At 43.0% G+C, this 14,634-nt stretch overlaps 1 protein-coding gene across 4 annotated transcripts in view; it reads right to left on the reverse strand.

Moving 5' to 3' along the window:
* The window catches only part of slit2 (slit homolog 2 (Drosophila)), a 91,352-nt gene that overhangs the window by 20,375 nt on the left and 56,343 nt on the right, over window positions 1–14,634 (reverse strand). For 2 of the 4 annotated variants that reach the window (XM_030093259.1, XM_030093261.1), the window contains exons 5-15: window positions 14,026–14,097; window positions 12,892–12,963; window positions 11,430–11,501; window positions 11,018–11,181; window positions 10,891–10,902; window positions 10,516–10,654; window positions 8,304–8,375; window positions 8,065–8,136; window positions 4,221–4,292; window positions 3,835–3,978; window positions 1,717–1,880 (exon numbers count right to left, since the gene is read on the reverse strand). In XM_030093259.1, coding sequence (XP_029949119.1) covers window positions 1,717–1,880; window positions 3,835–3,978; window positions 4,221–4,292; window positions 8,065–8,136; window positions 8,304–8,375; window positions 10,516–10,654; window positions 10,891–10,902; window positions 11,018–11,181; window positions 11,430–11,501; window positions 12,892–12,963; window positions 14,026–14,097 — 1,055 coding nt within the window. The remainder of the gene's footprint in view (window positions 1–1,716; window positions 1,881–3,834; window positions 3,979–4,220; window positions 4,293–8,064; window positions 8,137–8,303; window positions 8,376–10,515; window positions 10,655–10,890; window positions 10,903–11,017; window positions 11,182–11,429; window positions 11,502–12,891; window positions 12,964–14,025; window positions 14,098–14,634) is intronic. The other 2 variants (XM_030093260.1, XM_030093258.1) reach the window with 1 other exon arrangement.

Here is a 14,634-nt window from a genome sequence, read left to right on the forward strand (position 1 = left end):
CTTACATCCGGTGTGGTGTACTCCTGAGTGTGTTAGAAAGGCATTAGGAGAAAGAAGAAGGGATTTCACTCGTTTATTTCAACAGGGGGGGGGGGGGGGGGGGGGGGGGGGGGGGGGGGGGGGGGGGGCTGATGAAAAACCAGGGAAAATAGCTGCAATTTGAGCTGCAATTCGTGTTCAGTCCCCAGGCAGTGATTCATTTAAAGGACTAATGACTCGTGAATAGTGGGAATCGTGCCGGCATCACGTGACGTGGGACGGCCGCGCTCATCCAGCGGACATCACAGCCTCGTTTGGTTTGACGCACGACCAATTCAAAGCCATTTTTGGAAGATTACAAGATCTTGGAGGATTTCAAACAACTATCACTGAAGTATTTTGAGTCCTCACAGCACCGCGGCAAACAACGATCGGAATTAAAGAGGCTTTTTCTTTTCTTCCTTTTTTGTTTCAACAGACGGATAACAAAGTACACAATGCAAATGAAGCCAGGAAATTTTACATGTATTGATCTAAGACACGACGCCAAGGTTGTACCGCAGAATAAAACATGTTTATTCAACTTTTCAACCGCAAATGTTCTTAAATTATTCAGCTTTGCCCTGCATGTGGTATCTGGGCTTTGAAACCCCTGTCCCCCCGGTGAGCTTCAGAGTTAATGACTGCAGCGAGCACACACACACACGCACACACACTGCCTCTCATCCAGCACACGCCACGACTCCTCGGTGTGCTGCCGTGGTAATGACCGCCTTTAGCCCTGCTACTGATCTCATATGCATGTCTGATTTACATATTTCCCAGCACCCCTCTGAGCATGGTAACTGTGTGACCTTTTGATGTTCTGCAGCCAAAGAAACAGACGCAGATGCTCACGGACACATGCTCATACATTAGCTATCATTAGAAGTGCTAAGACGCGAGGAGGAATAGTATCAAATGCAGTCCCTGTGATCGCTCCACCAGTACATTTTCATTTACGCAGCCTCACACGCCCAGCTGACGGCGACCTCAGCTTATTGTTTTCCTCCTATTAAAGTCAAGGTTGTGGCTGCCGGTGTGAGCCGTGCGCAAGGACAAGCGTGTGGTTATCCGCTGGCCGTTAAGACGTGACGCACTGAGACGTGTGTTAATCCATTAGAAGAAAATATTTTGGCATTCCAAGAAGATGTGAGTCAAGGCAAGTCACTCCAAGTGTCAAGGCTGTGTGTGAGGGTGCAGCATCCGCCGTGAATAGACTGGCAGTGTGTCAAACACACACACACACACACTCGCACACATGCTGAATGTACAATACCTGGGATGAAATACTGTTCCCTAGCTAATGGAGAGACAGAGAGAGCGCACAATGAAAAACAGCAAAAACAACCGAATGCAAGACTGAGATAAAGCGGTCACTGTTTACACCAGTGGCTGCAGGCGTGTGCGAGTGTGTGAAAGTATGCGGGATACCAAATATGATTAAAACCAGGGAGCTGAGGTTAGTAGAGAGAGAGTGAGGGAAAATCCCAGCAGGAAGACACAGACTGAGAGCAGAGAGAGGACAGATGTGTCTTGAATTTCAGATCTGTGCGTTCATGTTTGAATAATCGAACATAAAAAGAGCTCGTCTTGAGGGAGGCAGGAATGCACATGTCTGTGGGACATTTGCTACGCTAAATGTATGTGTGTGTGTGTGTGTGTGTGTGCACGGCGGTGTGCTGGAGGTGTTTCTACCTGAGCAGCGGAACTTCTTGCTCTTGATCTGTCCGATGCGCTTGTTGGCGAGCCGTCGGGGGCTGGTGCAGCGGGCGCCGCTCGTCTCGATGGGATTGTCCTGCAGGTAGTCGGCCAGCCACTTCAGATGGCAGTCACAGATAAATGGGTTTTGGGCTAAGTGACTGATTCCCCCACGCATACACACATAAAAGCATACAAACACACACATACGCATCAGCTGTTAGAACAAAACTAATACGGCCAATACGGTTAAAAAAAACAAACAAATCTATATCTACAATGCACTGTTTATATAAATGTCCCTATGATTCTCTAACTGTTTTTCTTTATATATTTTCTCAATGAGCAGCAATTCTGAATAACTAATCTAAAATCAGTTGAGTTCAGTCAGTGTATGTGTTTAATATCAACGAGTTTGTACTTGTCTTAGCAGAACAACTGACAGGCATTCTACTGAACATTTAAAATCTACAGGATATGGTTCATATTCTACGGATAATAATGACATAAAAAAACATTTACAGGATATGCGTCTGCCAGCATCAATTTGTAATATAAATGTACTAATAAAATCACCTCCTTTGTGCATTACATAGTATATATAGTACATATCCAGATGAACACACATACATGTGCAGAAAGAAACATTCAAATGAAACCATAACCTGACAGGAAGTCAAATATATTAATGAAAAATATATAAGCCGACACATTCATAGTAATAAAGGAGGAGATGTAGGCAATTCATTTACTTACAGCGCACTGTTCAAACTCATTATTGAAAAATAACACTAATGTAAAGTACGACTGCACGGCAACAATAACATAAATAATCAAAATGGTGATATACTGTGCAATGTGGGTGGGCATAAAGTAAGTTCCTTATTGAAGATGAGTCACATCAGGGCATCTTTCAGCTTCTTACTTCAGTTCAGAACAGTTCAGACAACTTTATTCGTCCCTTATGGGCACTTTCATCACAGTCTCCAGTCTATATCCTTCATCATCCTCTTCATCAAAAAAACTACCGCCAGTCAGCATATTCAAACATTAACAAGTTAGGATGTCAAAAAAAATCTGCTCTGACAGATTTTTATATGTTTGAAAAGCACGGAAAGCTACAATACATAGACTATAAATAAGACATCATGAGGCAATAATTAGGCAATGAAGATAAGAGAGAAACAACTCGGTCATTAAAAAATAATTTTGTCTGTTAAGCTGCCTGACAGCAGAGGGAAGAAAGAATGTTTAGTAACGATTTAGCCTCATCAGGGACATTTTATAACATCTGCCTGAAAGCATGAAGGAGAATCAGGACATAAAATGTAATCTTTGTGGTTAGAAGTATTTTTGGGGGGAAGATATCCATTTAACTACACGATACACAACATAATGTGGATTCGTGGATTCCTGGAGAAAAACTCCAGTCTTCTCTCTTAAGATGAAACTAATTTCTGTTACCTGATTTAACAATGAATTATCATAATATGTTCTTCTGTTTCATCCATTCATCATTCACTTCAAGCAGTTTTTCACTCTTGATCTTCTTAAAAGCTCATCTGTTCAAATTCAGCTTTTTCCTGAAAAACTGGGATAAACTTAACTTCCTGCATTTGTCTCCCTTCAGAAGACGCAGATTTATGAATTTACAAATTAGAGGCACTGTATTCCCTCTATTGCAACTCTTTGTCTATAAATATAATCATAAGAAGTGGCAGGGATCCAAGCCAGTGCCTTCCATGTATATTGCATCAAATCTGTGCGTGCACAGTTATCTGGTGACTGTGTATTTTTCAGGACATCACAGCGAGGCTAAATACTTTGACTAAAAGGAGACTTCATTTTTAAAAAAAAAAACTGGCAACACACCCAGACATTTACTGAGAAATGCCTCTGTTAACAAGTAGGAACAACAAATCAAACAAAAGCCGCTTCACAATTACATTTGTGTGTTTTTTCCTTTAGATGGAGCGTTTTTCCCTGCAGAGCTGATCCAGAAATGTAATTGATTTTTTTTTTGTTGACGGCTGCAGTTCAGATGCTCGCCAACTGAAACTTTTACATCTTATTTACCTCCAGGGTATGTGTGTGCGTGTGTGTGTGTATACATACAGCGTTTGTATGGCTCTCAGTGAGGAAAAAGTCCCCTTGGCGATGGTCTGGAGCTTGTTGTCGTACAGCGACAGCAGATTGAGGTTGTGAAGGTCCTGAAACGCATCGACACGCAGACACGCGATCTTGTTGGCATTCAGTAAACTGAAACACAGAAAAAAGAAAGAGAGAGAGAGAGAGCGAAAGAGAGAGAGAGAGAGAGATTCAAATGGTGCAGGGCAGTGATGGCGGCTTTCAATCATGATGTCTCCACTCTGATGACAATGTTTTAGATAAACGCTTTTCAGCTGAATATTGATGAGATGCAGATGTGAGCGCTTGACTGCAACTTGCTTTGAGTTTCAGTGTGTGTGTGTGTGTGTGTGTGTGCATGCATGTATACTCACAGAAGTTGAAGAGAAAACAGTCCCTCAAACAGTCCTTTGGAAATCTCGGTGATCTTGTTCCCATACAGCACCCTGCAGAGAACAAACACTGCGTTAATAAGTTATGAATCAGGCCGCATGTACAGTATCATGGAGCAGTTAAATTAATATTAACACTCCTCACTGAACTGGGAGTCAAGCCTATTCTCACTTCCCCCGGTTCCTCCTGCCAGCTGTTCCTGATCGAGGGGTTTCTTTACTCACACAATATATCTTCTTTGGGTTATTCTACTTAAAAAAAACATTTCCTGTGTGCTATATGGGAAACATGAGTGTGTCTGCCACATGAAACTGACTCCTGAGTTTATGTCTGCGCCACAAAAATACATCCGTTGACAATGTGTGAGGGAATAATGTTGCACTCGCGTCTCATCATCACAGGCATAAATCCAACGCTGCCTTTGGTGAAAGTGCTAGTTTAAAGCTTTAAAGTTTTATTCGAATTGTTAAGGTCAAGTGACACAAAAACAAAACAAAACAAAACAAAAACACACCAAGAACATGCATTCAACTGTGATATTTGATTTACAACACAAGTAAAAATCTCACAAACAAAATCAAACTGATAAAACAAGTAAAAGAACATGATAAAAAATTGCGGTAACACTTTACTTGAAGCACCCGGTATTACACATTATAAGTAGTTATAAACACTCATAAATGATCGCAATGCTTTATAACCCACTATACAGTATAAGGTTAGGGTTAGGGTTAGGTCCTGGCATTGTGATCATTTATGTGTTTATCACTATAGCTACACATGCTATAATGGCATTATAATGCTTTATAAATGTACTCATAATGTGTTATACAAGGGGGCTTCAAGTAAAGTGTTACCAAAATTACCTCTGGAAGAGTTATTTATTTAATTTGCTGAATTAATTTGTGCAACAATGCCCTACATGTAGCTTGGAGAGGCAGTTTTAATTATAATCACTTTATTTACAACTGGGCATAATCAGTTGTTAATCAGCAAATTTCAGCAAACTTCAGAAGAACCCAAATCGAAGGGTTGGACAATAAACATTTATCACCTCGAACAACAAGCAGTGGACAGTTGATGTGTCAGGATGAGACGCATATTTGAGTTCAACCATTCTTTAATTCAGGTATTACACGCGCCTGCCAATTTGAAGAGCTAGTGTGATTATAAATTAAAATGTTTATCTTCTCCAAACTTCCGTGAGAGCTGCAGGGATTCCCTGCAGAAGATCCGAAGAGGCACATGTGTCGGAACGAGACTGTTTTAAATATCAAGAAATTCAATAAACTAACAGAACACAGAGACAGAATATCAGTCATTTAGAGCATGAGCTTCTTATTACTGTCAAATACACCAAAAATATTGACAGAACCGATATTGAACACTGAAGACAAAAGAGCAGTCCAGAGGGTTAAATTACCTAAATGTAGTGCGACCAGAAACTGACTGTGCTGCTGTGAATCAACACTTACGGTGAAAAGAATGTAGCATATTAAAAGTGCTTTTTGTTTTAGAATAAAAAACAACTCTCCCCCACCCCCACACACACACACACACACACACACACACACACACACACACAACCTCTGTAAATGTGGCTGCAGCTTCAGTCTGACAAACTGCTGCATTTATCAGAGAAAAGCTTTTAAAAAACACATCAGATCATCAGATAACAGACAAAAACAGGTCAAGACAGACCGCCGTCGCTTTACACAGGAAATACCTCACACACACACACACACACACACACACACACACACACACACACACACACACACACACACACACACACACAGAGGAACGAGGAATTATCAGTCATCTTTTCTCGCCACGCTCACTTGTTAAGTATATTCAAGCAGACTTAGAAACATGTGCTTTAGATAATCTTCCGTTTCCCTGCGCGGAGTGGCTGTCCCCGGGAGACCTGACGCTGGAAAACACTCGACGCGGGCAGTGGACGCTTCATTTATGCCTCACGCGTGTTGCTGCTCTGTGCATCCGAGCACATACATGTAGAGAGATGTAACCGATGGCTCATTTACAACCGCTCTGACCAAACGCCGACACGCTGAGCGGCCTGATGTGATCGCCATACTGTATATGTGGTGCGTCAGCATGAATCTGTGTGTCCCATTCTCTCTGTGGTGAATGTGTAATGAGGTGGCAGAATTCTCCATTCAGCAATTCAGCATTTATGAATTATTGACTTTGGAGAGACGAGACCTTAATATAACTCCTTCATGAAATAACTCTCCATCCCTCACTCGCTCTCCGTCTTTCTTCTCAAAGCTTCACACGCAACGCAGATGGCTTGACCTGAGCTTCAGGCTGCAGTGAGGCAAGACTGTTATTTTTATCAAAAATGTGGTTAAAAATATCCGAAAAATCTGTGTTGTTTTATTTTTGACAAATGCCACGTTTGATAATTATGAAACAATTTATACAATTCCCATTTTCTTAGATTTAGCCCCACAAAAACAGCTTTTTCTGAGAGAGAGAGAGAAAAAATGTCATGCAATATCTGACATTGAGGGCATTTTATGGGAGTAAGTACGATTTGTGAATGAGACTAAACATTAGATTCTGGCACTGTGGACACATGTCAAACCTGCTTACAGGAGCTCCGTGTAAACTCTTCAATAACACTGAGAAATTCAAAGGTTTGCTGATCGCCTGAGCCCAGAGAGATCAATAAGCTATGAGAGAACAATCACTGTTTCTTAGAATTGGTTGGCAAATGGTAAATTGCTATTATTTGAAATGTCACCAGCATTCTCGCAATACATGGTCCAATAAAAAAATCCAGGAAAGCACCGCTGAAAAGGAAAAATGTCGCTGATTTAAGATTTGCTGCAATCTCCTCGCGAGCAGCGGCTCCGTGCAGCGATGGATCGCTCACAGAGCTCCTGCCGTGCTTGGAACGCTCGATGGAAGACTTTTTGTCATTTTCTTCCAAGTGAGTGTCAAGCACCATCTGTGATTCACACTGGATCTCTTCCACAGTGTCAAAGCGGCATCCTTTCAGCTTGAACTTCATCTTGGGGAAGGGAAAGAAAGTCACCAGGAGCCAAATCTAGCGAGTCAGGGGGAATGGGAGCAGCGACTGTGTTGGCCAAAAAGATCACATGTTTTTCAAGGCACTGAGAGCAGGCCAGTTGCCACGATGAAGCACCATATTGCACAAAATGCAATGTGACCTTTGCTTTATGTCAAATATGCATTTTGCTCCGTTGGATGCTTCATCATGACAACAAACCGCTGACCCCTTCCCCCTAATATCCCCCAACCCGACGGATTTGGCTCTTCCACACTGTTTTCTCGTCCCTGAAGATGAAGTGATGCCGTTTCGACGGTTTGGGAGAGATTGGAGGGAGAAAAACCTAGATCAGGAATGCGTTTCACTTTTCAGAGGTGCAGTCCTGCAGCTTGCTGATTGCATCTCTCAGACAGTCTTATTTCTTAGCTGAACTTCTGTGGAAGCTGTAATTTCTCTGTGTAATGAGGGGTTTAGATTAAATACGACTGCTGAGATTGTTTTTGCTGGACCTCTGACTTGTCAGGAGTATGTACTGAATTTGCCCGTTGTTTGATCAAAACACAATAAACTAATGGACTGACGACTGGTGAAACTGAGCTCTGCTGTCGAAGATGTCTGATTGTATAAATGTTTGAGTTTGTCTCTTTTGTTCCTCATATTGTTGAGGTTATGTTAAGATGTGCTGTGTTGCGACAGAATGACTGACTCGCCAAAGCACATTCGTAGCCGTGCGTCTTGTGTTTTCTGCACACGTCTTAGATATAAAAATATCACACAATACTCACAGCGAGTTGAGCGAGCGCAGCCCCTGGAAGGCATCCGAGGCCAGCTCCGATATCTGGTTGTTACTCAAGTCTCTGTGAAAAACAGACAAAAGAAAGGACACAAGAAGCAGGGGAGCAGAGTGAGACGGACAGAAAGAGTGAAACAAGGGGGTCAACTCAAGACGCAAACGGAACAGGGTGTGAAAGTTTCTGTAAATGTTTGACAGGGTGCCAATAACCATATCTCCTCATCTACTCACATCCTGCGCAGCTTCTTATAGGGAGAAAAGGCCCCAGCCGGGATCACCTTGATGGCGTTCTGCTCCAGTCGTCTGAAACCAAACATACAAAACAGACCATTGAGGGGCGACGTTACCATTCCCCCTATCGCACGGCTATCTCTGCCGTGTTGTCGACTGCGGCTCGTTCCCGGGGGCGCCGGCTGCGGGGAACATTTCCAGATAAGGAGCTTTGAAGACCGTTGCCAAGGTCGGTCACATTTCTCTGATCCTTTGCCCTCCGTGACATGTGTACAGTGAGACAGACACACAAACACACAGGCGCACAAACCCTTAACTATCTGGGCAGCGGTCCATCGAGTGTCCGTCTAAGTCCGCGTCAATCGTTGCCAAATAAGTCGAGCCCCGCCAGGAGGGGTGAAAGAGAGGAGGAAGAGGAGGAGGAAGAGGAGGAAACAACCATTCTGCAAACATTTCACATGTTGAGCCACCGTGACTCGAGCATCATTTGCAAACTAAGAATTTGATGGTTAGAATGTTTTGAATTTGGTCTTTTGCCCCATAGCCAATAATTATTTCCAGTAAAAACAATATTAATTTGTTTTTCAAAATAAAATCAATTCAGACAAATCCAACGATTAGGCTTCTTAAAGGAGACACAACATCCAAAGAGAACATTTTCTGAGTGTCTTGTTCTCACATCAATCTGTTTTTTCAGTCATGTCAACATGGAATAGAGCTGAGTGTTTGTCAAAGGTAGTTCATATCAAGTTATAACTAAAATCCAAAATCCAAGTCAAGCCAAGAGTCCTGTCTTAGGTCAGTGACAGACAAGTCAATCAAACTCCAACAGTCAAGATAATCCCATTGAGACAGTCTCAGGTCTGAAGGTTTGTAAAGCCTCATCTAAAATGAGGACAAGTCCAATAAAATCAGATTTATGCCACAGGAAATTCTCCGAACAAGTCTAAAATTAAATAAAGTACTGTGGGTTTGTTAAAGCACATTGAGGGACTAGTTTGGTAAAATTAATCGATGCATTAAAATAAAGTAATGCTGATCAGAGAAGTGACTCAATCAATTCCTTTCTTTTTTTTTAACCACATTTTAATATCCACTCATACTGAAACTGTATTTTAAGACAGTGGACCACACCGTTCCCATCTCTTCTATTGAGCATCACATTGGGATTAAAGTTACTGTTCTAGAGTGGTTCTTATTTGTCTGAAGTTTTTCACTCAGCCTCAGTGAAGCTGTGTCCTCCACAACACCTCTGTTTTGCGGAGTCCCTCAGGGTTCTGTTCTTGGATCTGTTTTATTTACAGTTTACACGCCTCCTTTATGGCTGACTGAAAATACTGCTCTGCAGATTCAAACTCCTGATGGACAGTCCAGATGGCACAAAGCTTACTTGGCTCTGTTGTCTAAAAATCTGAAAATAAAATGGAGATCCTTATAGCCGTGGATGTGGTGCCGCTCGTACTACTTCAGGGTGCCTGCAGCAGTTTGTTCAATCTCCTGTGAAGAATCTCGGTGTGTTGTTGGACAGCGATCCTAAAATGGATAAACAGTAAACTCTGTGGTTAAATGCCTTTTTGTTATCTGAGGTTGTTGTCTCAGGTCTCCTTCTGTTTTTATGGATCAGGCAATAGATGCTTTTATTTCTTCCCGACTGGACTTTTTTAATGTTCTGTATGCTGGTATCAGTCACATCTTAATTTCACTTTTACAGCTGCTCCAAAATGCTGCGGCAAGTGAAAGCACATTACTCCAGCCCTCGCCTGCTTTCACAGGTTGCCTGGGCATTTCTATGATCTGGACTTAAACACCGATGCGAGCTTTTCATTTGAGAACTTTTTGTGGGAGTTTACATGTCCATAATGTAAGAAAACCTGCTGGTTCTGAACCAACCTCTGGTCTCGACTGCCTCCTTTACATACAGTTACATGATCTGTATATTCCCTCAGATTAATCTGTCAATTCTTTCTTTCCTCGTTCCTTCATTATTTTCTTAAGCAGGGAAGAGCTGCATGACCACGTTTTCTCATTTCACAGACGTGTGGTTTTATTTCACTACACAGATAAGTAGTGAAACAGAAAGGTGACAATAGAAAAGGAGGGAAAATGGAGAGAGGTGGAGTGAAAAAGCACAGGGAAATATCACTGCGCCGAGCATGTGTGCATGATTTTTCTATGCAGCGCAAAGAAAAGTGTGCACACGTGCTTGTCTTACATCTCGGTGATGGTCTCAGGAAGGTTGGTGGGTATTTCTGACAGGCCCTTCCCTCTGCAGTCCACTATGTTGTTACTGCAGGTGCAGGACTCGGGGCACTGTAACACACTGCAGGACGAATACGATGATGACTGGTGACCTACACAGAGACAAAGGGCCAGTTTTATCCATGGATAATAGATTCTCGCTGGTGTGAAAAGCAAAAGGACAAAGCAAGCTGACAAAGACAGAAACAGTGCAGGTATGGTATGATCTGGTCTATCTGCAATATTATTTTTAATCTGATGTGGAATAGAGAATCTGATCAATATATATTTGAGCAGGAACAGCATTCAGAAGTACAGCCACGCCATGCCATGGAAGAAGAGTACTTACTGTCTTCTCCATCTTGAAAAGCATGAGCAGAACACAGCAAGGAAGAGTAAACGAGACAAAGCAGAAGAGGAGTTTGCCACCATAAAACAGCGAGCAGGCGACGACGCGAACCATAAACTCGGCCTACCTGTGCACACAAACTCCTTCTTCTGCACCTCGGCCACGTTGTGCCCCCTCAAGTGCGGGGGGGCCATGCACTGCGTGTACAGACCCAGGCGGGGGCGCTGTCGCAGCCACTCGGACAGCCAGGCGACGTGGCAGTCACACTGCAGGTTGTTGGAGTGCAGACGGCTGAGTGAGGGAGGAGGAGAGGACGGGAAGGCAGGGAGATGGAGGATGGGGGGGGGGGGCAGACACGTGAGAGTACAAGGGGAGGGAGATAGAGACATAATAGATTGGATGACAGGTGAGACGGGAGCAAGGTGGGTAAAGGACAGAGAGTACGGATCAATCAATCAGCCGTACAAATGGGAATGGATGAGAGGAATCCTTCCCCTCAGGGTGATGATGTTTCCCAAATATGCAGCCGTGCCACTTACAAGGTCCGGAGCTTCGGCATGTGGTTGAAACTGGCCACAGACAGTCTGCTGATGTTGTTATTGTTGAGGGTCCTGAAGACAGAAGAGCAGAATATAGACATTAATATAATTCCCATCACATTTAATACAAATCACAAGTCACTGGCAATATGACAAATATGTGAACTCTCACTACACCGACACCTTTCACAAACGGTCCCTGGATTTTATTTTCGACAAATTTGGGCTTCTGTTATTAACAAAATTTATTCAACAGCAGTCTCTTTGATCAAACACAACAAAAAAACGTGTTTGTGGTTAATTGTTAAGAAAATTGTTAACTAAATCCCGTCTTTTCTTTTAGTAAGTTGGGATTGGCTCGGACATCCAGCTGGACGGAGCCGTTCAGAAGATGGACAGATAGATGAGAGAGAGTCACAATAATGCATTCTTCTAAACTGATGCTGTTTTACAACTTGGCAAATTCATTCAACTTTCAGAGAAGTAAAATAACCAAAAAATGATTGTGTTTGTTTCAAAAAGTTAAAGCAAGAATGTAACAGACTGAAGGAGTCAGTTTCAGTTCAGACTCAACAAGGCAGCCTCGTGGAAATCAGAAGAAAATCCGGCATGTCAAATGTGAATTTCAGGTCAAATTTGGGTGTTTGAAGGACTCTTGCTTTTAGTCCATGGTCGAATCCCTCCCACCACTGAGACATTTGTAACTATTGAGAAGAACTCACAACTCTGCTTGGAGCAAAACCCAGACTTTTGTAGGGATGTTTTCGAAGCAGAGCATTTTAACTACAGTTTAGCCACATGTAAACCACCTGAAAACTACCTTCCTTATCAACCATCACATTTAATTAAACCCAACTGAGTCCTCTCGCCAGCTTTTTTTAGACAGGAGCTTAAAACCTAATCCCTTTATTCCCACCTGAGTTGTTACACAGGTGCTACAGTGTCTGTGGTAAATGAGCTTCTCTCGGCTGTTCATTCATAAAGCAATTGGATTTGGCACATTTGGTGACAGCTTTGATTGTAGCACAAAACTCCCACGGAATACACACAGCAAAGAGCACACGATTTGCAATTTCGATTTCTCTTCTTTTTATCTGTAAAGTGAACAGCTTGAATTCAAAGCTGTTTGTGCTAGATACAATTATTTTTCCATTAAAACATAAACCGGATTGTCAGGAGAGCACGAGTGAGTTTAGGAAAGCTGCCGGAATGATTTGGTGACTTATAAATGAATCATATGATGATGGCAGCAATATCACACAACCAGGCGTTTGTGCCACTCTTAAAAATGTATGAAAGTGCTTTTTTTTTTTTTTTTTCCAAGTGCCGCACTGGCAATGCAATGCAGTCTTTAAAAGGTCAACGAGGATATTAGCAGCTCCGTATCCCGCTGCTGCGGGTGTTCATCACTCACCAAAGCCCTGCTGCTGTTCGCGGGGCAACTGAATAAACAGGTACTCACAGCACTTCCAGGTCACGTAGTGCTCGGAAAGCTCCGTCCTCGATACAGCTGATGTGGTTGTAGTCCAACTGGCTGCATTCACACACACACACAAGAATAAAAGAAGAGAATAAAGGGTGAAGATGAAGATGTGAGGATGTCTCACAGTATGTCTTCAGGTGGAATTCAAGTCAGACAGCCGGTTACAGAAGGAAAAGCATCAACTCGCCCCAAGCCAACTCATCAACAACCTCCCGCTATCCCCCTCGCACTCACTCACTTCCTCTTTTGTAGTTCTGTCTCCTGGGCTCTTTGTTCTTTGTGGATGCATTTCTGAACGTATTTATCCCTGTATCCATCCCCGTTTCCCTCTCTCTTCAATCTGACATCTAATTTGTATGCGCTGGTCTTTACCTCTTCCCCCCCCCTTCTCTCCTCCTCCTCCTCCTCCTCTCTCTCTCTCTCTCCCTCTCTCTTCCTGCACTCTTTCTCAGAATCGTTTTGCTGAAACAATTTAATTAAGACATAAGGACAGTAAATCATGTGCTGTCAGCCGCATTTTTAATGCACTCACACACAGGCATTAGAACGGGCACAAACACACACACATACACACACACACTCACACAGAGCCCTGTCCTTTTATAATAATTACAAAGCATTTGAAAAATTATCTGGTGTGGGAAATAATCCAGGAAGCGGCGAAATAGTCAAAAAAATCCATATTTACAGAATTACCGCTGTGCAATTACTTTACCTGCAAAATGACCGACAATTAACATAACTTTAAGGAAGGCAAAACAAAGAAGGGAGCAAACAGGGAAATGCCAGTGATGTGACAAAAGTAAACACACACACACACACACACACACACACACAAACACACACACACACACAGCTGCTAACGAGCTGCGGTGCCAGTCAATACACCAAGCAGGAGGCACATGACATTTAGCACAATGAAATATTGATGCACAGGCACATGGGCGGTGTGCACATTTGCAAACATGCTGAAAAGCAAATGATAGGCGCACACACACACACACACACACACACACACACACACACCCGGCTGTCCAACATATATACATGTGCGCACACACACAAGCAAACCACACCTGTATGCAGAGGATGTACTGCCAGAGCACCACTTACAGGTTCTTGATTTCCACAGCTCCCCTGAAGGCTTTCCGTGGGACCCCCTGAATCTGGTTCTCGCTGAGGTCTCTGGACAGCAAGAAAGACAAGAAGGGAGAAAAAGATGGCAGAGAGTTAAGTCAAGCTGTCACAGAGCCACTCGCTTTGCGACACAAGTACTTGATGTAATCACCAAATGCAGCAGGGGGAACTTCAGAGACAAAGACAGATCATCTGCAAAATTGAGTTCCTTGCACGCAGACTACTCCTTCACCTAATAGAACCAGACGTCTCTGTTCATTTCTCTGAGACACAAAAAAAAAATACTTCCCCTGAAGTGTCCGTACATCAGTAGACTGAAGATCCATTCAAGTCAGGTAGACCAAGCTTTTAAAGGCAGCGCCAACCTGTAGGGGGCACTAGTGACCTCCTCTCCATCTCTCTTCTGTTGCTCCTCTCATCACTCCCACTCATCTGTACCTCACCCCCTCACCACCCCCACCTCCCCCTCCTTCCTCTGCTTTTAAGGAGTGAGTGATGGATGTGTATGTGTCTGAGTATGGGCGTTGGGGTTTACAGAGATTTGATTTTTAGCCACTTTAGGCAAGCTGCAGCTTAAAACATTGC

The sequence above is a fragment of the Salarias fasciatus genome, chromosome 6, assembly GCF_902148845.1.
Source record: "Salarias fasciatus chromosome 6, fSalaFa1.1, whole genome shotgun sequence".
Classification (NCBI taxonomy): Eukaryota; Metazoa; Chordata; class Actinopteri; order Blenniiformes; family Blenniidae; genus Salarias; species Salarias fasciatus.